Source organism: Mobula hypostoma, chromosome 25 (genome assembly GCF_963921235.1).
Source record: "Mobula hypostoma chromosome 25, sMobHyp1.1, whole genome shotgun sequence".
NCBI lineage: Eukaryota > Metazoa > Chordata > Chondrichthyes > Myliobatiformes > Myliobatidae > Mobula > Mobula hypostoma.
This window is the reverse complement of record NC_086121.1, coordinates 20,337,670-20,360,413: the sequence shown is the minus strand read 5'-3', so window position 1 is coordinate 20,360,413 and position 22,744 is coordinate 20,337,670. Positions and strand designations below refer to the sequence as shown.

The window sequence follows — 22,744 nt, the reverse complement described above, 5'->3', positions numbered from 1 at the left end:
TAAAATCAAAGGGGCAGATTAATTGTGGAAGGGCAGAATAGACATTATGGAGTTTTGTGACTTGGTATGATGAGTCAGTGGTGTAAAGGGGACAAAAGAGTAGGAGGCATCTATGAGAAGGAATAAAGAGGTGATATTTTGAGCTGAGACCCTTCATTCAGTGTCGGCCTGAAACGTCGTCTCTTTATTCCTTGCTGCCCAATCTACTGAGTTCCTCTAACATTTTGTTTGTGTTGCTCTGGATTACACAGAATCTTGTGTAAAACCGTGGAAGGACTCTTACTGGTAATTTCCTCTTTTTCTGGGGATTACAGTTAGTGATTGGTCAATTGTTTAGCCTTTGGAAGCTAGAATTTGGTAAAAATGAAATATTAATTAGTCATAAGGCTTTAATTATTTGGTGTCTTCAATTTTCAGGGAAAAGGAGCTAAATGATAAGATCACTGATCAAGAAGAACACATCCCCAACAGCCAAATTCATCAGTGTGAGTAATTTCTGTAGGGTAGCTGTGTTACAAATTCAAATTATAGTATGATTCATTGTTGGTTCAGTAGGAAATGACATTGAGATTTGTCTTATTAATTCCATTTCTGGCCTCAGCTCAGTTGAATGGCAAGCAGAAATGGGAAGTATAGTTATTTTCACTGCCTGATCAAGGAGAATCATTATATATAGTCAAAGCTGAAAAAAATTTTTTGGACTATAAAAAATAATGGTTTATTGTAGTTTGGTAGCAAATAAGTGTTAAACCGAAGACCAGATCATCCATGATCATATTGAATAGCTTGGCAGGCTTGAGGGACCATATATGGATAGCTGCTTATTCTTGAGTTCCTGTGAGGGTATTTGTCATGAGGCTCTGGGAAGCTATGTGTTGCTTTTGTTCAGGCTTCAGCATTTTGTTACCAGTTGGCAGTAAGGGTAGCTGTGATTCTCTCTTTCAGGCACACATTCTTACCGTGTTAATAGTCGCTTGTTTGCCGTCCCACTGGAACCAGCAGCAGCATGCCCTGTTTGCAAAACTCCCAAGTCAAAGCGTCCACACACCTTGGAAGAGCCTGCGTATATCAGGTGAGATCTTACCCATTACAGCAAATGCAACGTGCCTCTTCATCTGTTCATTCTAGTAATTTAAACCTTAGAGAAAAGTTGTTTATAAAATAGCAGATACTGTCCAAACACAATCCAAGGTGTGGGCATACTGGAAATTACTTTCCAAAAAAAATATACAACAGTACTGTTCTCATGAGCTCCAGGTTCATATTTATGCCTTCTAGTTTTCAGATATCAGATCCTCGTTTTTATTCTTCTGATTCTCAAATTGGCTTTTGCTTCTGATCTTTCTGGTTTACAGTAATTGAATCATCCTGTACAGAAACAGGCCCTTCAGCCCAACAAATCCATGCCATCCCAGATGCCCACTGAAGCTCGTCTCAATTTGTCCATTTCTTTATTTTAGGTGAAATAACATTAAAAGCCAGAGATAGATCAATGTCATGGCTGTATAGGTCCTCCAGGGCTTATACACACCCAGCTTATGTACATGTGAAAGTACATGAATGCCTGTACACATGAGTGATCATTTGGGAGATCGGTGGTATGGACCTGCCATCTACTGCTGTGCGCAGGCACGTTCAGCTGTGTGGCGAGTCAGTTCACAGTCACGTCTACAACTTGCAAACCTTTTGGGTTACAGGAACAGAACCCTGCCATTACCTGGGGAGGACTTCTAATTTGGATTTCTTTTTAAGTTATTTTCTAATTTTAATTTGCTCAGTAACAATTCCCTTGTCTGCATTTAGCATTAATGCTGGTGTTGCAACAGCTCCACTGGCTACATAGAGGAATTACAAGGACTAATTTATAAAGATAGTTCTGTTATATAAATTAGTATAAAGGATTTTGAGCATCTGTAAGATTGGTAATTTTTATATTTTTAATATTTATGTCACCAAATAGTAAGTTTGGTGTTGCAACAACAGGTACGAAATTAAAAATGAAGAGAAGCTAATTACAGTAGTTTCTTAAGCACTGGTTTCTACCAGGTAAATTAAATACAAAAATTAGCAGAGTAATGGGAAACAGTTCTGATATTTTGCATAACAAGAAATGATTATTTCAGAATATCACAGTCTGGAGTGGCTGTACCTTGAGTTCCTGAGAAGAGCAGGGTGAAAAATGTGGCGGCTCAGATCCCGATCTTCCGGTCTTCATTGAATTGAGAGTGGTGTTAGAGGAATGTTTTAATTTAAAGTTCATACATGACATGAAAGTTGTAGCTAATAAAAGTAAAAGGAGTGTGGTAATAGACTTCAGAAGGGCCGTGGGCAGGGTGGTCAAACTTGATGTAATAAATGTGATGTGATGAGCTTTACAGGTGAATGGTAAGACACTATCTGAACTAGCAGAATTTAAGAAATATTCATGCCAACTTCAGAAAGGATGAAACAAAAATACATTTGACACTGAATTATTGCTGAATGAATGTGTCAAATCAGTTATCGTTAATTAAATTCACAACTTCCTTAAACACAGAAACATAAAAAACTTATAGCACAATACAAGCCCTTCGGCCCACAATGCTATGGCCAACATGTACTTACTTTAGAAATTACTTTAGAACCACACGATCAATGCCTCTCATCACCTTATACACCTCCATCAGGTCACCTCTCATCCTCTGCCGCTCCAAGGAGAAAAGGCTGAGTTCCCTAAACCTATTCTAATAAGGCATGCTCCCCAATCCAGGCAACATCCTTGTAAATCTCCTCTGCACCCTTTTTATAGTTTCCACATCCTTCCTGTACTGAGGTGACCAGAACTGAGCACAGTACTCCAAGTAACCATTCCTGCCCCTGAGCCATCCAAGTCTCTGTAATAGCCACAACATCATAGCTCCAAGTACTGATCCACACTCTAAGCTCATCCGCTTTTTTCATGATGCTTCTTGCATTAAAATAGACACATCTCAAACCATTGGTCTGAGCGTATCCCTTCTCTATCACCTGTCTATCTCCCTCTCGCACTGTCTCCAAGCTTTCTCTATTTGTGAGCCAACTGCCCCTTCCTCTCTCTCTTCAGTTCGGTTCCCACCCCCCAGCAATTCTAGTTTGAACTCTCCCTAATAGCCTTAGCAAACCTCCCTGCCAGGATATTGGTTCCCCTGGGATTCAAGTGCAACCTGTTCTTTTTGTACAGGTCACGCCTGTCCCAATGATCCAGAAATCTGAATCCCTGCCCCCTGCTCTAATCTCTTAGCTACGCATTTATCCTCCACCTCACTCTATTCCTGTACTCACTGTCGCGTGGCACAGGTAGTAATCCCGAGATTACTGCCTTTGAGGTCCTGCTTCTCAACTTGCTTCCTAACTCCCTGTAGTCTGCTTTCAGGACTTCCTCCCTTTTCCTACCTATGTCATTGGTACCAATATGTACCACGACCTCTGGCTATTCACCTTCCCACTCCAGGATATCATAGATGCTTGGGATCTAGCCTCATAGAATATATGGCTTATCAAAAGTAGATAGAAGCATTGAGTGACATTTAAAGATGACTAGAAAAGTTTGCATAAAAAAATCAAAAAGGTTAGAGTTTCTTGGATTTATAATTATAGGCCCAAGGTTACAAAAAAAATTAAGTTACACTAACCATTATGAGTAACTGACCAGGCCTCATCTTCACATCTTTTTTAGGAAGAATGTTAAGGTCTTGGTGAGAGTTAAAAAATTAGTTTAAACAGTAATACCATGGAAACACGATTTCACCTATGTGGAGAGAGGGCAAGTATTGGGATTGTTTTCTAATGGCTAAATTAGATGTGATGCAGGCTTTCAACCTAAAATGTCGAATATCCCTTTCTCCCCACAGATACTGCTTTACCCACTGTGCTCTTCCAGCAGTAGTCCTTACCTTATATGCTTTTCTCTCTGGGAGAACAGAAGATTTTGCCCTTACTCTCATTTTCTTACTCTAATTGTCATTAAGAAACCCATTGAATGGCCGCACTTCAGTTCACACTCTGAACAGATAATTACATTGTGGGGCAGGTACAGGGAACAACTGAGATAAAATAGTGAGAGTCATTGAATGTTCCTGCTTTTTCCTTATTTATTGCAGTTTGAACATTTCCACTCAAGATTTGAGAAGTATTACCAAGTACTTGTGTTCTTATTAAGACGAATCTATGAAATGATCAGGCAAATTGGATATTTGTATCACTTTCAGGGTCAGTATCCCCAGATCAACTTTACTCCCTCCACATAAGTATAAGCCACACCGTCGGAAGAGCTTCAATCCTACTGACAGCTTGTCATTGCCTTCGGTGAGTTTTTACATGCTTATTTGCTTGAAATTTACTTATGGTATCAGTCCTCTTCACCCAATTAAACTTAGGAGTCCCAGCCTTTGATTGAAAATTTTAAAGTTCTGTTTCTGTTGTGATTCTGTGTTTTTTTGGCTGGAATCTATGTTAATCTCACTAAACTGCTCTCTTTATTGACAGGCACACAGATCTACTTTTCTTAAAACATTCTGAAAAGGCTTTCATGCTTTTTTGATTGTTCTCATTTATTTTTACAAATAGTTAAAGGATAAGTCAGCATTCTGATGATGGGTCTCATATACACATCATTAAACATAAGCCTTCTTAACTGCATCAATTCGAGTTGAGACACTAAATCTACAACAATTTCAACTCATTTTGCAAGGGATATGGTGCAGCTTTGGTCTCTGCACCTTAAGAAGGATACATTTGCCTTGAAATTAGTGTAGTATATGTTTACTGCATTATGGGAGTTGCTCTCAGAAAAAGATGAGTGGAGTTGGCTTATGCTGCCTGGAGTTTAGAAAACAGAAATGGAAGTATACAAGAATTTGAGAGGGATTGAGAGGATAGATGAGAAGAAACTGCTTCTCCCTCTTAGAGAGTTAGAGCTGGAATTAATAGTTTCAAGGAAAGCATGATTCTTTACAACTGATGAAAAATTTTCTTACTGTGAGGGTTTTCAGATCTTTGGAGTTTTCTGCTGAGAGATCTGTGGATGTTTTATCATTGTGTCTATTTGTGGCTGAGGCCAATAAATTTTCGATTATTTAGGATATTAGGATCAGATAGGAAAATGGAAGAAGTTAGGTTTAGCTGTGATCCTGCCGATTGGTGAGGCAAGTACAAGAATCCAAATGGTTAAAGCTTATCTCTACCATGTTGTAATACAGCACATCAATAATCAGCATTTTGTGTTTGAGAAAAGCTTGTAAGCAGATAACAGGTAAGGGTAGGGTCAGGTTTCATTGTCTGTTATACCCTGCCAGAATGTGCCTCCACTCTGTCCTATTCCACCAGGAAAATAGTGCCTCTTAAGCAGGATGCTGTTTATCGACTTCAGCTTGGCATTTAATATGCTCATCACTGAGAAGCTGGTGGGTAAACTGTCCTTGTTGGGTCTCAACGCCTCTCTCTGTAACTGGATCTTGGACTTCTTTACAGAAAGACCACAGTCAGTCTGTGTTTGCAGCAACGTGTCTGGCTCCATCGTGCTGAGCACCAGCGCCTCAGAACTGCGTGGTTAGCCTGCTGCTGACACACGACCGTTCTGCTAGATCCAGCTCAAACCGAAGCATAAAGTTCACTGATGACACAACAGTGGTCGCCTCATCAACAATGGCAAAACTGTACAGAGAGGAGATAGAGTGGTTTGTAGAATGATTTGAGCACAACAACTTGAGTCTCAACATGGACAAGACTAAAGAGATGATTGTGGATTTTAGGAAGATGCAGACTGACCACTCCTCACTGTGCATAAACAGCTCCTCCATAAATAGAGTTCGGAGCATCAAATTTCTGAGATGGCTCATAATGGATGATGTCAGCTGGTCAGGAAAGCACAGCAGTGTCTCCATTTCCTGAGAAGATTGAGACGAGTCAGACTCCCCTGCCATCCTAACCAATTTTGATAGGAACAGCATTGAGCATGTCCCGATCAGCTGCATCACCATCTGGTATAGGAATTGCAAGGCATCTAACCACAAGACCCAACAAAGGATTGCGAGGACTGCTGAAGGATCATCTGGGTCTCTTTTCTACCCGTCTTGAAATATTTATCAGGAGCACTGCGTATGCAGGGCCCTTAGCATTGTCACGAATCCCTCCCTTCCATTCCCAATCTCTTTAATTCCCTACAATCAGGCAGGAGGTATAGTAGCATTAGGACAAGGTCTGTTAGGATGAGAAACAGCTTCCATCCCCACGCCATGATAGTACTGAATCCCTGCCACCACCCAGATCTCATCACCAATGAAATGCCAGCAGTGTTATACTATTTACTTTTTAACTTGTGTTGTAAATGCATCTTATGCTACATGTCAATCTTCTGGAATATATTTTATTATTTGTTAATTTATTTATGATAATATTACTTTATATGTTGTGTGTGAGTTATATGTATTGTGTTGTGCACCTTGGTCTGGAGGAACGTTGATTCACATGGAAGTATATATTTATACGGTTAAATGACAGTAAACTTAAACCAAGTATACTGTGTGTAAATGTTGTGCTGTTGCAGAGTCTGATCTCACCCCATTTTTTCTCTTAGCATTGTCTTTTGGGCTGGGAAAATTCCATGCCTTCTGCAGCTCCTGTTGCAGGCACCTTAGACTTGCGCAGCGCACTGGAACACAAAAGACCTTCGGTGCTATTGACTCCTAATTGCTCCAATATGGTAAGATGCTAATAATTTTATTTGGTATTCTGCCCTAACCAATAATCAATGAAATACCTCTGGCCATTATGACTGAAGTATTGTGCATAACTTTGAAAATTATTTAGCCTCGTTGAAAGATGTCCAGTTTATTTAGACTATATTTATAACTCCTTCCCAAAAAAATGAGTAGACTCTATCTCTGGCTTAACAGTTTTACTAGGGATGAATTTGGCATACTTGATGCTTTGCCATATTTTACAGATTTTATTGATTTGCCACTTTAAATTACTTTCTCCTCACTTGTTTCACAACTTGCACAAAAAGCAAATTCAAGCTTTGATGGACTTCCCTCTTTTGACTTCTTAACTTCACATTTGAATTCTATTCACTGTGGAAAAATTTGCCCAGATCAACATGGGGTGTTTATGTAATCTTTGAAACTGGATTCAACTCTGACTTTGGGAAAATATCAGGTTATAAAATAAATGTAAAGAAAACGCAGGTTATGTCCCTAAATTATACACCATCCAAAAAATTGCAGGATACATACAATCTTAAGTGGGAAGCTAAATCATTAAAATATTTAGGAATAACCCTGCCGAAGGATCTTTCAACACTGTCACAGGTAAATTATGGGCCATTAATCTCAGAGATAAAAGCAGATATGCATAGATGGAATCTTATCCCCTTTTTAAGTTTAAATTCAAGGATAAATACTATAAAAATGAATATTCTTCCTCGGTTATTATATCTTTTCCGTACTTTACCAGTGGAGGTGGATGATAATCAATTCAGGGAATGGGACAAATGGATTTCCCGCTTCATTTGGCAAGGAAGGAAACCTAGAATTCGATATAACACCTTACAGTTAGGGAAGGAAAGAGGAGGTATGGTTCTTCCTTGCCTGAGAAATTATTTTTATGCCTCACAGATAACCCCTCTATTATATTGGTGTAATAGGGAATATAAGGCTAGATGGACGGAAATAGAATTTGGATTCGTTGACAGTTTTCCTCTACAGGCCTCAATAGCTGACAAAGGTTTGATGGCCCAGTTGGAAAAATTTAAAAACAGTTGGATAAATCTTACATTAAAAGTATGGCAGAAGGTGATTAATTCGTGTGGAATTAATAACATGTTAAAACTCTTCAGATGGTGTGCATATGATACCGAATTCCTTCCCAACAGAGGAGATAAAAGATTTAAATTATGGATAAAGAAAGGTCTTACAACCTACCTCTCATTTATAGATAAAAGAGTATTACAAAGTTTCCAAATCCTGCAGGACAAACATGGCCTAGAACACAATGACTTTTTTAGGTACCTTCAAGTATGAAACTATGTTAACCAGAGTTGTAGATATACAGACCTATCAACAGTAGAATTAGAATTTTTCAAGATCCTGAATTCGGCTTGCAGTTCAATACCTAGTAAATCAGTTTCTCGATTATATAATGCACTCTCCCATGCTAAAAGTGTAAACACATTGTATATTAAAGAGAAGTGGGAGAAAGAAGCGGGGTTGGTACTTTCAGAGGAGGCATGGGGGAAAATATGCAGCTTTCAGTGGTCCTCGACTAATTCTCTGACTTGGAGAGAACATGTTGGAAAAATATTATAAGATACTTCAAGACCCCATATCAGGAAAAATATAGAGATACAAACGTGACGTGTTGGAGAAGGTGCAGCTCCAAGGAGGCAAATCATTTTCATATTTTCTGGGATTGCCCTAATTTAAGTATATATTGGGAAAGTATTCATAGAACATTAGTTAAGGTACTTAGGTCCCAGATACCTCTGAACTTTGAGACGCTCTATTTGGGGCATGTATTGTTTCTTGAACAGAAGGAAGATATAAAGTTGCTGCAGGCCCTCTTAGCGGCAAGTAAGAAATCAATCACTAGAAAGTGGCTAAATCCAATACCACCTACATTAGAAGATTGGCACGAAATTATCTTGGAAATATTTAAAATGGAAAAGTTAACTTACTCCCTGAGAATACAAAAAGAAAAATTTTATCAAATCTGGAATAAATGAATTGAATATATAACCCCAATGCGAGCAGACTTTAGATGACTCTCCTAATGATTTATACTGCTCTTCTCATCAACACAGTAATATTGCTAATGTAAGCACCCCTAGTCTAAATGTTTACTGTTTTTGTTTTCTTTTGGAAAATAGAGAATTAATACAAGTAAAGGAAAAGATTTGGGAAAGGGATAAAAAGTGATAAAATTAAGTAAATAAGTACATAGGGATTGGATAATTATGTTTGGGGGCAGGAGCAAGCATGAACTAGTTGGGATATAAACACCTACAATGGTTGTTACATAGGCTTACATACAACATTTTGGACTAGAAGAAATGGTCCAGAAGAGATTTATGGAAACTATTGTTACTATGTTTCTTAACAACTAGTACCATTACTTAGCCTAATAGATTAGAATTACCACTGTACATAATTATCTATTTAAGTGTCTAATTTCCTTTTATATCATCTCAATGTGTACTTAAGAATGTATAAATAATTATAGTTTTATACATATAAAAAAATGGAAAAGGTTATAAGTGTGGAAAAAGTACATGATACTTGTGAATTCCTTATCCAAATAAAAATAAAACTTAAAAAAAAAAGAAACTGGATTCAACCCAAAGTGGCCAACATGTCTGCAAGTGACTCTGTTCCTCGTTTTGGAGGAATAAAATTGGAATTCCACAACTGACTGAACCCAGGGGTAACTTCCATTTTTGGGGAATAAAAAAGAAAGGTAAACACTTAAAGAGGAGAATGTAATATATACAGAGAAGAGTGTAAACCTTCACTGGTGATGCACTTTTGCTGTATTTTCTGTGAAGCAAAATTTGAACTAGGAACAATTTTGTGTGTGTGTGTTTTTTTAAGGGTGCAGCTGCAGTGTCTCGAGTGGCTGGAAGCACCAGATCAGATGAGTTACTGGATTTATCACGTTCAACTCAATACCAGTTTCAGAAACTAGAGCAGAGCCTGAAATTGAGGTGAAACAGGCCTCATTCACCCTTCTTTAGGTGCGTGTGTACCCAGTAGCAAGAATTCATTGATTCACAGGTACAGTTCCCCATCACGATACTAGGACGTATCTTATCTCTGAACCTGAGCTTTTCACTCCAGCTGTGCAAGTTTCACTCAATTGGCTGTTGTGAAGTGCCGAATTATCAGAAATGTAGAATGTCTGCTGAGGAGAATCCTAGGAAATTGTCTACCATTTCTGATTTTGGAATGTCTTTCTTGGAGGGTAAAGTACAGCCTATTTGGACGAGAGACAGCATGTATACCTGCACATACCACATACACCTGTATGATGGGTTGGCTGTCTTGTGCACTCATCTAAGTGCTCATTCATTTTGGCATGGATACGTGCCTAAGTATCAGACAATTTATGAATATCCCAATCGTTGCCTTGACTTGTGGGTGCTTCTCCCACAGTGGAGTTTGCATATGCCATCGATAGATGTTAATTCTTTCTGTGTTGCAAATATTTGCCATGTGTGGCAAATGTGTCACAAAATGGAATTGATAGCAAAGGAGATTTTGCTCTTATTTTAATATTTTTATGCTTTTAATATGGATTTAATGTTTGTTTTTGTTCATGGAAAAATCACAAATCTAATTATTTGAATTCAATAATTCAATAGGATTATGGTGTGGAAATGTGGCTGGGAATCCCACTCAAACATATTAATCTGATTTGGTTGTTGAGGGAAGCACAAGACTGAGTTACAGCTATTCCAACAATGTATCATTGTCAATTCATAAATTTTAGTTTCACTTATATTTTATGTATCCTTTGAAGTATTCTGAAAATTATGCTCCCGTGGCTCTCATTGAACTTGTAGTGAAGTTACAAATATAATGGGATAAGGATAAATATTGGCCAGGACGTTAGGGAGAATTCTTCTTTTCCAATAGTTAAGATGTCTTTTATGTCTGAGATAGGTAGAGACTTAATTTAACATTCAAAGAAAATTGGCATGATTTAAAAACTCTCTCAGTTTTGTAAATGAAATAATTATTTGCACTTGAAGTGAATGATGAATTTGTAACCGTTGTAAATTCTGAGAGTTTATTTTGATCACTTGTAGAAATTTAACTGGTGTGTATCTATCATTACCTGTATGCCTTGTGGAGGAATCAAGATTCTTAAACTGAGCTGCTAAGAGTTCACAAAAAGCAGTTGTTTCTGCTAAGTCTGTTTTTCTACAGGCACTAAAAAGAGACTCATTTTGCAATGTGTGTTCTATTCTGAATGACTAAAGAACAGACCAATGTCATATAACTGATAACACCTTATAAAGCCACTGGATGAATTATTACAAGTATCTAGAACAGTAATAAACTAATTAAATAACAAAAAAAGGGTTTCATTTTTTGTTCAACAATTTGAAACATCTTTGCATGATTTATAAGGTTTCCTGAAAACCTGAAAATTTGGGAATGGTCCACCAATAATCGTGTATCAGCAGAACTAAATGTGTTGAAATGTACAGGTATATTGAATGCAATAGTGTGAAAACTGGGCCAAAGTTTGGAATATAAGTGGCCACCACAGAGTTTCTGATGCATGTTTATTTTGTGTGGTAGTGTTTTTTGCAAATAAACTTAATATTTAAATTCAGCTGAATTGCATAAGTCTACCCACATCAGGGGTTCCCAAACTTTTTTATGCCATTGACCAATATCATTAAGCAAGAGGTCCATTGACTCCAGGTTGGAAACCCTGCTCTGAACAGAAGTCTTGGTATCCAGGATGATTTAGGTTAAATTGGTTGTCTGGATTAAGAATATTTGCACTTCTTGTCACAGATGAAATGCTGTGTTCAGAACTGTGCTTTTGGATGTCACAGACATAATAAGCTCCTTCTTAGTCAGTTCACAATCATGCATCAGTAAGTCTGATGGTAAATTAACCATTTTAGGAGCACTAAACTGCTAGATTATTCTCCAATATGAGTTTGTTGATGTTTTGACAACCTGACAATCTGGCACAAACCAAGCAGGTAAACAGTAATTAGATAGACTTGTAAAGTTGATGGGTAAAGTAATGCAGTTGCTGGTTATTAAAGGATATCTGAAAATTAAATTGTCTGTTTAAGAGGGAATCACATCGACAGGAAAACTTAATATGTCAATGTCTTATTAAAACATATTATTGGGCTGATGGTCCCTTGGTGTTGAATGAACTGAGGCATAAAGATTGTTAGATAGGAAGTTGGTAATTTGAAAGATGCAGTTAGGGTACTCCATTGGGGTAGCAATAGGACCAGATCATGCATAATGTAAAAGACAGTAAAATGTAAAGACTAAAAGTTGTGTTGCAGAACAAGGAGTACCGTGATTCAGCGATGAGATGACAGATAGATAAAAGGGGACTCTACCTGAAGAGACTAGTCGGCGTAAGAACTCAAAACCAAAGTCAAAATAAGTTTATTATCAAAGTACATATATATCACTACACACAACCCTGAGATACATCTTCTTGCGGGCATACTCAATAAATTCATAATTTTCCAGCAGTCGCTTGACTCAGGTGATCCTCCCCTGGACTGGAGAAAGGCAAACATCATTCCTCTCTTTACGAAGGGTCCAACCACCAACCTAGCAAATTATCATCCTTGATTTTGAAACAAGCATTTGCTGTAAACTCTTGGAGCTTATAATTGACAGCAATCTGATGAGGTACCTTAGCAGACACAATATTCTTGCTGACAACCAGCATGCTTTTAGGAAGCATAGATCATGCGAGTCTCAGCTTATCCTGACAATAAATGACCTGGCCAAGAACTTTGATAATAATGTCATCAATGATTTAGTAGTGCTCGACTTCTCCAAGGCATTTGATGTTATTCCCCACCAAAGATTACTTAGGAAGCTCGACTTCTACGGTGTTTGCTCCAAAACTGGAAGATGGATTTCTAGTTTCTTGAAAAAACATCTTCAATGTGTGTGAATGGAAAAAGTTCTGAATGGCGTCCAGTGTTAAGTGGTCCACCCCAGGGTACAGTGCTGGGCCCACATTTGTTTTTACTGTACAGTAATGACATCCATGAAAAAGTCACAAGCACCACCAGACTTTTTGCTGATGATTGTTTGATATACCGGCCAATTAAGTCAACTGATGATGAAGATGCTCTCCAAAAAGATCTTGATAGTATGGTTGAGTGGTCTCAGCAATGGTGCATGCAGTTCAATCCTTCCAAATGTGAAACCTTGTGTGTCACTAGGAAGAGAAAACCAGGTAAAACATCACATAAAATCCCAGGTGTCACCCTTGAAGAAACCAAACATATCAAGTATCAAACATATCAGGTATCAAAATCCAGAATGATCTACGCTGGAATAGTCAGGCGCATCATGCAACAGTGAATACAACAGGAGTCCTAAATTTTTTGAGACACAATTTTCATGATTGTTCAGCTTCAGTTGAGAAGTTGTACCTCACCATTGTTAGGCCACATTTGGAATATGCAGTTGCTGCAAGGGACCCATACAGAAACAGAAACACTACTTCCATCGAGCGAGTCCAAAGATAGGCAGCCTGATTTGTCACAAATACCTATGAGAGAGGAGCGAGTGTTACTCAACTTTTAAATTCATTAAAGTGGAACTCTCTCCAAGATAGATGTGAAGCACACCGCCTGACCAATTTTTACAAAATGTTAAATGGTCAGCTCGACATAGACTACCAATCCCACATCAAACCCAAACCTGTTAGGAGCAGACGAGGGCACTCAACTCAATTTGAAATGCTAACTACCAAATCATATGTGTATAGCAATTCATTTTCCCCCTGCACAGTTAAAGCATGGAATAATCTTCGTCCTACCACAGTCACACAACCAAACCCAATTAAATTTAAGCAACATACATCAAAGTTGCTGGTGAACGCAGCAGGCCAAGCAGCATCTATAGGAAGAGGCGCAGTCGACGTTTCAGGCCGAGACCCTTCGTCAGGACTAACTGAAGGAAGAGTGAGTAAGGGATTTGAAAGTTGGAGGGGGAGGGGGAGATCCAAAATGATAGGAGAAAACAGGAGGGGGAGGGATAGAGCCGAGAGCTGGACAGGTGATTGGGAAAAGGGATACGAGAGGATCATGGGACAGGAGGTCCGGGAAGAAAGACGGGGGGGGGGGTGACCCAGAGGATGGGCAAGAGGTATATTCAGAGGGACAGAGGGAGAAAAAGAAGAGTGAGAGAAAGAATGTGTGCATAAAAATGAGTAACAGATGGGGTACGAGGGGGAGGTGGGGCCTAGCGGAAGTTAGAGAAGTCAATGTTCATGCCATCAGGTTGGAGGCTACCCAGACGGAATATAAGGTGTTGTTCCTCCAACCTGCGTGTGGCTTCATCTTTACAGTAGAGGAGGCCGTGGATAGACATGTCAGAATGGGAATGGGATGTGGAATTAAAATGTGTGGCCACTGGGAGATCCTGCTTTCTCTGGCGGACAGAGCGTAGATGTTCAGCAAAGCGGTCTCCCAGTCTGCGTCGGGTCTCACCAATATATAAAAGGCCACATCGGGAGCACCGGACGCAGTATATCACCCCAGTCGACTCACAGGTGAAGTGATGCCTCACCTGGAAGGACTGTTTGGGGCCCTGAATGGTGGTAAGGGAGGAAGTGTAAGGGCATGTGTAGCACTTGTTCCGCTTACACGGATAAGTGCCAGGAGGGAGATCAGTGGGGAGGGATGGGGGGGACGAATGGACAAGGGAGTTGTGTAGGGAGCGATCCCTGCGGAATGCAGAGAGGGGGGGGGAAGGGAAAGATATGCTTAGTGGTGGGATCCCGTTGGAGGTGGCGGAAGTTACGGAGAGGCAGCTTTTCTTCTTCAAAAATCTCCTTCCTAAACCCACCCTCCGCCACCTCCAGTTTAAATTCCATGCGGAATATTTTGGAGGATCAAGAACCAAGAACCACAATGGAATCAATGAATGACTGCACCAACTGGGCGTTCAATCAATGCGCAAAAGACAACAAACTGTGCAAATACAAAAAGAAGGAAATAATAATAACAAATAAATATTGGGAACATAGATGAAGAACTTAAGTTCTTGAAAGTGGGTTCCAGTACCCGTCGGCCGGAGCTCCTCATTCTTGATTTCTCGATGTGGGGCGATTGCACATGCGCGCTGGGTTGCCTGGTTACCGCGTCCTGATGTTTAAAGATGGCGCTGCGGTTGCTGCTGGCGGTGGTGGCCTGTTTAGTGGGTGGGATGGCGTCGCAGCGAGAGGCGGGATCCTGGCCCACGGCGGGAGGTAATGAGAGAGGAAAATCCGGGCAGGGACGGTACTGGTCTCTGAAAAGCAGCCGTTTCCCCGAACTGACTAAGAGAAACGGGCCTCTTAACCGCCGTGGCACAAACACGAGGTCTGAGCAAGTCTGGTGTGTGTGTGCGGCGGACTGGGACCTTCTGTTCAGGGATTATTTTCATTCACCTCCGCACTCCATCACTCACCGACCCCTATCTTCCCTACAGATTTGGGTATGAGTTATTAACATTCCAGAAAATATTTTTTTTCTCCCTGGGACATACATCCCAAAAGGACTAAAACTTTTCGGGGGTGGGTATTTCTTGTGGAATAGGATCACTTTGCCGGAGTGACAGAAACTTCACACATTTGCTGAAGCGTTGATGAAGCAGACCCCAGAAACAAATTTTAAATTCATAATTCATAATTCATGAACAGTTGAGATCTGTCAGTCTTGAATGCTGAAATTCTAGGGACTTTCCATTAAAGTTAATAATTAAGGTTATAAACGATAAAGCTGGGAGTTTACGTACAAAGTTAAGTAGGAAGCAAAAAAAAACAAAGGACTTTTTTCTGACTGGGGAGAATTTCGTGGTGTTCTTCAATTATTGATGTAAGGATACCACTAAAATTACCACAGCAGGGCTTAATTAAAAAAATAGACTATTACACTGAATCCAGAAATCCTATAAAAAAGATGGTAGGAGCATATAGTCAGTCAGATAAATTAAGTAAACATATAGGAAATTGATTTTATATTAAGCCTTTTGGTAGGGATAATGAAAGATGAAATAATTGGTTCCATTTAAAAATGAAGGTAAATAAGTATAAGAAAGGTCCAGGAACCGATGGTTATGAGGAATTGGTGAGGCCATGCACCAGCCATGGTTGTATTGAATGGATGGGCAGGCTTGAACCAAGTGGCCCACTCCTGCTCCTCTTTCTAAAAGTCATGTATCAATTGAGAAACTGGATGGTGCGGTACAGGTATACAAATATGTGAAAGCGACAACATGATTTTGGAGATTCTTTTAAAAAAAAGTTTCTTTGCTATATTGTGAGAGGAATAGAGTACAAAGCAAGGAATCGTACTAAAATTTAGAAAACATTGTTTAGACCCTAACTCTGTTATTATGTTCAACCTGAGCACTTCATTTTAGTAAGGATATTGAGGCTTTTGAAAATTTCTAAACTCAAGAGACTTGAGACTTTAAAGAAAAGGTGATTGTTCTCTTTGGAGAAAGTAATGTTGAAGAGGAGAATGCTGGAAACCTGAAACAAAAGCACTAAGCATGTTTATTTTCTGAAATAATTGAACTCTGCTGAGTCCAGAATGTGCGTGGGTAAGAAATGAGGTCTGTTCCTCAGGCTTATATCGAGCTGAAATAAAAGCAGAAAATACTGGAAATACTCAGCAGGTCAGGCAGCATCAGCGTAATGAAAAACAGACCTCTCCTTTTTATTTTACATTTCCAGCAGCTATGGTATTTGATTTTAGATTCATGTTGACTTTGATTGGAACAGTTTTGAGGCTGAAGATGGACAAATTATAGTGGCACTGAGCTGGAGAAATAAAATAAAGAGTCACTGGGAGCTCATGGTCATATTTATGAACAGAATGAAGTTACTTTGTAAAGAGATCACACAGTCAATGTTTGCTATCAATGTGGCATTGTGAACAGTGAATATAGCATACTAACTTGAGAAAAGTACAAAAAAAGATCACTTCCTGTGGAAATCCATGTGGGGCCTTGATATGGGAAAGAGAGAAGGGAAGATGTTGTAAAAACTGGAATGGGTACTGATGGATATTGAAGAATTGCTTCAGCATACTGCACGGGGGAAGAGAGGAGTGTGCTGGTGGTGAAATTGTGTTAGAATGGGATGAGTATGGGGTGTGAGGGTGGATGGACAGGTGAAATCCAACACCATTTGGTTGGAAAAATGAAAGAGCACCACATAAAGAGGCCAGGAAGCATCTCTAGGAAGAGGTACAGTTGACGTTTCAGGCCGAGACCCTTCGTCAGGACGAAGGGTCTCGGCCTGAAACGTTGACTGTACCTCTTCTTAGAGATGCTGCCTGGCCTGCTGCGTTCACCAGCAGCTTTGATGTGTGTTGCTTGAATTTCCAGCATCTGCAGAATTCCTGTTGTCCACATAAAGAGGTAAGTTTTTCACACAGAGGGTGGTAGGTGCGTGGAATGTACTGCCAGTGATGGTGGTAGAGGCGGATACAATAGGGCCTTTTAAGAGACTATTAGGTAGGTACATGGAGCTTAGAAAAACAGAGGGCTTTTTGGTAGGGAAGCTCTAGGCAGTTTCTACAGTAGGTTACATGGTCAGCACAACATTGTGGGCTGAAGGGCCTGTAATGTGCTGTAGATTTCAATGTTCTATAAAGGGTACAATACTGAATGGATGAAGGAAAATACCTCAGAGCACAAGGCATATTATAAATGTATTTACAAAACATATAGTTAGTGGCCACTTTATTAGGTACACCTGCACACCTGCTTGCTAATGCAAATTTCTAATCAGCCAATCACGTGGCAGCAACTCAATGCATAAAAGTATTCAGGCATGGTCAAGAGGTTCAGTTGTTGTTGAGACCAAACATCAGAATGGGGAAGAAAGGAGATCTAAGTGACTTTGATCATGAAATGATTGTTGGTACCATACGGGGTGGTTTGATATCTCAGAAACTGCTGATCTCCAGGGATTTTTATGCCCAAGAGTCTCTAGAGTTTACAGAGAATGGTGCAAAAAACAGAAAAGAAAAACACCCAGTGAGTGGGAGTTCTGTGGGCAAAAACACCTTGTTAATGAGGGAGGTCAGAGGAGAATGGTCAGATTGGTTCAAGCTGACAGGAAGGCGACAGTAACACAAATAACCACAGCATTACAACAGTTATATGTCGAAGAGTGTCTCTGAGTGCACAACACATCAAACATTGAAATGGATAGCCTACAGCAGCAAAAGACCAATAACAGACACTCAATGGCCACTCTATTAGGTACAGGAGGCACCTTGAGTGTATAAGCCATCATTAACACACTACAAAGACAAACAGGACTCTATTATCCTCTGCTTCAGTCACAAGTGGAACATTAGGCCAATGTTTTCTTATTGTCCTACAGTAAAACAATACTGTGTGATTTAAAAAAAAATAGTCCGGGGATTGTGGACTCAATTACATGGATAGTCTGGAAGAGCTGGAACTTTCCAGAGAAGAGGAGGGATACTTTGTTAGATGGTACAGTATCAGGAAGGCATTAGACAATGTGAATGAAGAAGAACTGCTTCATGAGCTAAAAGATAAAAAAAAACAGAGAGGTTCTATTTTATTTCAGATAAAGCCTGAGGAAAACACGCTGTCTTCCATCTAGGCACACTGTGGATTCAACAGAGTTCAACCGTTTCAGAAAACGAGGGTTTTCAGTATTTTCATTTAAGGTGTCCAGTATTCCTTCTGTAGGCCTTGTGTTGGGATGTGGGGGTGGTGGGAAGGTGGAAAACACTTAAGGAGATTGGCAAAAGAACATCAAAAGATCTCTTTTTACACAGAGAGCCATAATAATTTGAAATTCAGTTTCAGAAAAGTACTGCAATCAGAGTTTTGGAAGTGCATTTCTATAAACTGGCATGGTGGTCAGGGGTGGAGGAAGATGAGAGTGCTCCACAGTTGGGTAGGTGTCTCTGTTGAGGATGAGCATCTGTGGGCAGGAGGGAGGCCGTGCAAGGCTATGGAGAAAGAGTCAAGGGCAGGACAAACTGGATTGTTCTTGTAAGAAAATCTGCCATGGGCTCAATGGCCACCTTCTGGACATGTAGTGTTTCTGTGATGAGGTAAAAAACAAATGATTCATTTTATGAGTAGATTAGATAATTAGATTGCAATTTTCGTACAGGGTGATTATAAACTTTTTTTTGCGGAAGGTTTAGTGAAGTCCGTTAATCATTTTTGTTTCTTAAATAAATCCAGGAATGAATTTGGAGGGAGAATGGGACATTGATCAGAACACTTCTATTTTATTCGGCTAAATACTGAATATGGGTTAGGGATGTGCTATGGTAAACAAAGAAGCAAGTTCAGAAATTAATTAAATCACTTGTTTTGCTGGGTAATGGCTTTTGTTTGAAATGTTTGACATATATATACACAAACATTTGTATTTTCAAATTACTGGGGGATTCCAGAGATTAAAGCATTTCAGCTGTAGCTTCTGATGCCAGGGAGTTTGGTTTGAACATCTGTGCCTCCTGTTTTCCCAGCTGGTTCGGACTTCCAGTGGACTGAGTGGGAATCTTGGGTATGTATGTGTGACATTGGCAAGCAAGGACGTATCCGATACTTCATCGTGTCAACAGATGCTGAAAAGAGCAACGTGAGCCTGGATGACTTCTGGCAGGTCAAACCGTGTTCCCTCACTGACTGTACAAAATGCCAAACCACTGAGTGCCCAGTATCAGAGAGTGAAGTTCGAGTGGCCCCACGGTTTGGCCGTCATTTCTCTCGGCCAGCTGCTGACATCCTGCGAGTCCCTAATGCCAAACCTGCTGCAGCGGATTCCTACGATAGTCTCCCAGTGATTGACGACGTTGGATAGGACAGATCACCACTTCTGGGTGGGTAATCAGTTTTAATCATTCAATGGAAATAAATCATATAATGAATCTGTTTAATTGTGTGTTTCATTGTTCTCATCTTCCCACTTATCCCTTCTAGATGGACAATGGAATACAACTTCTCTTGACACCAAAATAACCAGGCAACTGGTCTGATCGCTAGTTAGTAACCACACTTATTCTCCTGAGGAAGATCAGGAAGGCTGATTTCTTCTCAGTATTCTCCTAGGACATTGAAATGTATAGACCCATTCAAGGTTATTACCATGACAACTATGGATTCAAAGCTAGGAACTCCACCGTTGACCACAGAACAGAATGCTGGAAGAATTTGACCTGCTCTGTTCTTCTGGCAAATCCTAAACACAAGAGATTCAGCAGATGCTGGAAATGCAGCATGACACACACAGAATGCTGGGGGAACTCAGCAGGTCAGGCAGGATCTTTGGAAAAGAATAACAGTTGACATTTCTGACCGAAACCCTTCAACAAGACTGGAAAAGAAAATGCCAGAATAAGCCTGTTTATTAATTTCCATAGATGCAGCCTGACCTGCTGAATTTCTCACTTTGTGTGTGTGGCTCTGTTCCTGCAGCATTCTTTTTAGGTTATAGATCCAATATCTACAGTCTCTTTTATATTCAAACTCCAACCTTGTTCTTGTGTGTAGAAACTAAATTAAGCACCAAATGCACATGAAGTACAGCACAAACAGGTCATTTGTCCCTCCCAGTCCATGCAACGTTTACTTTCTGTGCACGCATTTGATCCTAATTGTATTTCCTCATCTTATTTCTTCTCCACCCTAATCTCAAATGCTGTAGTTTGTACTTCAGCCAATAAACCTGAATATGAATTCCATGACCTTGCATCCCTGTAAGAAGTTTCTCTTGATTATTGTTTTAAATTTTGTGCATTAATTATGTCTAAGACTCATCTTAACCTTCTTGATGGTCTAATTTTATTTTTGCATTTCCTGTACATGCAGCATTTGTATTTCCTGTAGATGCAGCACCCATGGATACCATACTACAGGTTGAAACGTCCTTGAAGCACTCTGTTCTATATTGGTTTAAGTGAGACCTAATCAATTTTGGTGTCCTGCAGTTTGCAAATGAGTAGACGCGAGAGGGTGATGACTGATTTTTTTCACAGAATGAAAGTGCAGATATGAACAAGTGCAGATATGTGAATGTCATTATGACTGATGTCGGTCTGAGACCCTGTGAAGCTATGAGACTGATCTGGGACAGAGAAACAGACCCTTTTGGTAACTATCTGGACTGGCTCCTGAAAAAGATGAGTGCCGGTATATACAGTAACTTAATAGCCAATACTTTTATTTTAAACTAATTTTGACGTGTGGAGATTATAGCTCAAACTTTGAGAAATTGACTGATTAAAGTATCTAAAATGGGCTAAAGATTAAAATTCACTTCAATGTTTGTAGGGTAGAATCATAGATATTGCAATGTAGATATGTAGATTTGTTTTGTGTTGGTTCTAGTAGTCCGTTACTCCATTTTACTATTTTATTTTTTCATTCTATTCTCTCTTTCCAGAATCTGCCTCAGATTTTCCTTTTGTATATGTTTTGCATTTAGATTGTCCCTTTTTTAAATTGCAACTTTAAGATATAAGCCTATTCTTTACTACAACTTTTGTTTTTAAAACTCTTTTGATGTTCAATTATTTTGTTATTATGGTCAAGTTTATCAGAGCGAGACCCAGTCTCAGTACCCAATTCTAAAATCTTACTGTGTTTCTACTTTTAAACTAGTTCATTCAATGAAACCATATTTTATCACTAACTGAAAAATGTTCGTGCATGGTTAAAATTTAACTAAGTCTGGGTTAATTCCCTATAAAATCTGAAATGCCCTGGCCTGCTGGTGCTTCTGGGATATCTTTATTTGACGCATTCAAGAAGATCACCATATTTTTGATCTGAGTAAAGCTACTGGTCCTAATCTATATAAAACTGTTATAGTTGACAGAATTTCAGATGGTGATGAGGAGGCTTAGAGGAGTGCAATAGATTAGCTGGCTAAGTGTTGTTGCAGCAACGACCTTGCACTGAACATCAGTAAAAGCAAGGAATTGATTGTGTATTTCAGGAATTGGAAGTCAAGGGAACACACACCGGTTTTCATCGAGGCGTCAGCTCATCCAGTGCAAAGGATGAGCTCCCAGATGTCAACATCTCTAAAGATCTATCCTTGACCCAACATGTTGATGCAGTTACAAAGAAGACACCACAACCACTGTATTTCATTAGGAGTTTGAGGAGATTTGGTATTTCACCAAAGACTGGCAAATTTCTACAGAGAACATTCTTACTGATTCCATCACCATCTGGTATGGAGGGGCCACTTCACAGGATGGAAAAAGCTGCAGAAAGTTCCATCATGGGCACAAGCGCCCCTTCCTTCCCCCCATCATTGAGGACACCTTCAAAAGGTGATACCTCAAAAAGGCAGCATCCATCAGTAAGGACCCTCATTACCCAGGACACACACTCCTCTTATTGCTACCTCAATGTTTTAGGAATAGCCCCTTCCCCTCTGCCATTAGATTTCTGAACAGACAATGAACCCATGTACACTACCTCACTATATTTTCACTTCTTTTTGTACTACCTACTATTAATTTAATTACGTATATATTCTTATTGCAATTTCTAGTTCTTTTTATTATGTATTGCACTGTACTGCTGCTGCGAAACAATAAATTTCATGAAGCATGCCAGTGATAGTAAACTCTATTCTGGAGTAAAGGGAATTACAGAGGCATGTGAGAAGGAGCTGGCTGAAGTTGATTGGAAGGGGACACTAGCAGGGATGTCAGAAGGACAGCAATGGCTGGAGTTTCCAGGAGCAATTCAGAAGGTGGAGGACAGATACATCCCAAAGATGAAGCAGTACTCTAATGGGGAGGACGATGCAATCGTGGCTGATGAAGGAAGTCAAAGACAGCACAGAAGCAAAAGAGAGGGCCTATAATATGGCAAAAATATTGGGAAGTTTTTAAAAGCCAACAGAAAACAACTAAAAAAGCCATAAGAAGAAAAAAGATTAAATATGAAGGTAAGCTAACCAATAATATGAATGAGGATATCAAAAGTTTTTT

At 39.6% G+C, this 22,744-nt stretch overlaps 1 protein-coding gene across 4 annotated transcripts in view; it reads left to right on the top strand.

The window, feature by feature from the left end:
• miip (migration and invasion inhibitory protein) overlaps nucleotides 1-22,267 on the top strand; it is a 33,953-nt gene extending 11,686 nt beyond the window's left edge. For 2 of the 4 annotated variants that reach the window (XM_063033484.1, XM_063033485.1), the window contains exons 6-10: nucleotides 418-485; nucleotides 946-1,072; nucleotides 4,227-4,323; nucleotides 6,593-6,718; nucleotides 9,603-11,468. In XM_063033484.1, the coding sequence (XP_062889554.1) occupies nucleotides 418-485; nucleotides 946-1,072; nucleotides 4,227-4,323; nucleotides 6,593-6,718; nucleotides 9,603-9,719 (535 nt within the window). In that variant the 3' untranslated portion in view covers nucleotides 9,720-11,468. Of the gene's footprint in view, nucleotides 1-417; nucleotides 486-945; nucleotides 1,073-4,226; nucleotides 4,324-6,592; nucleotides 6,719-9,602; nucleotides 11,469-19,261; nucleotides 19,616-21,732 lie in introns of those variants that run through there. The other 2 variants (XR_010016118.1, XM_063033486.1) reach the window with 2 other exon arrangements.
• The last annotated feature ends 477 nt before the right edge of the window (nucleotides 22,268-22,744 follow it).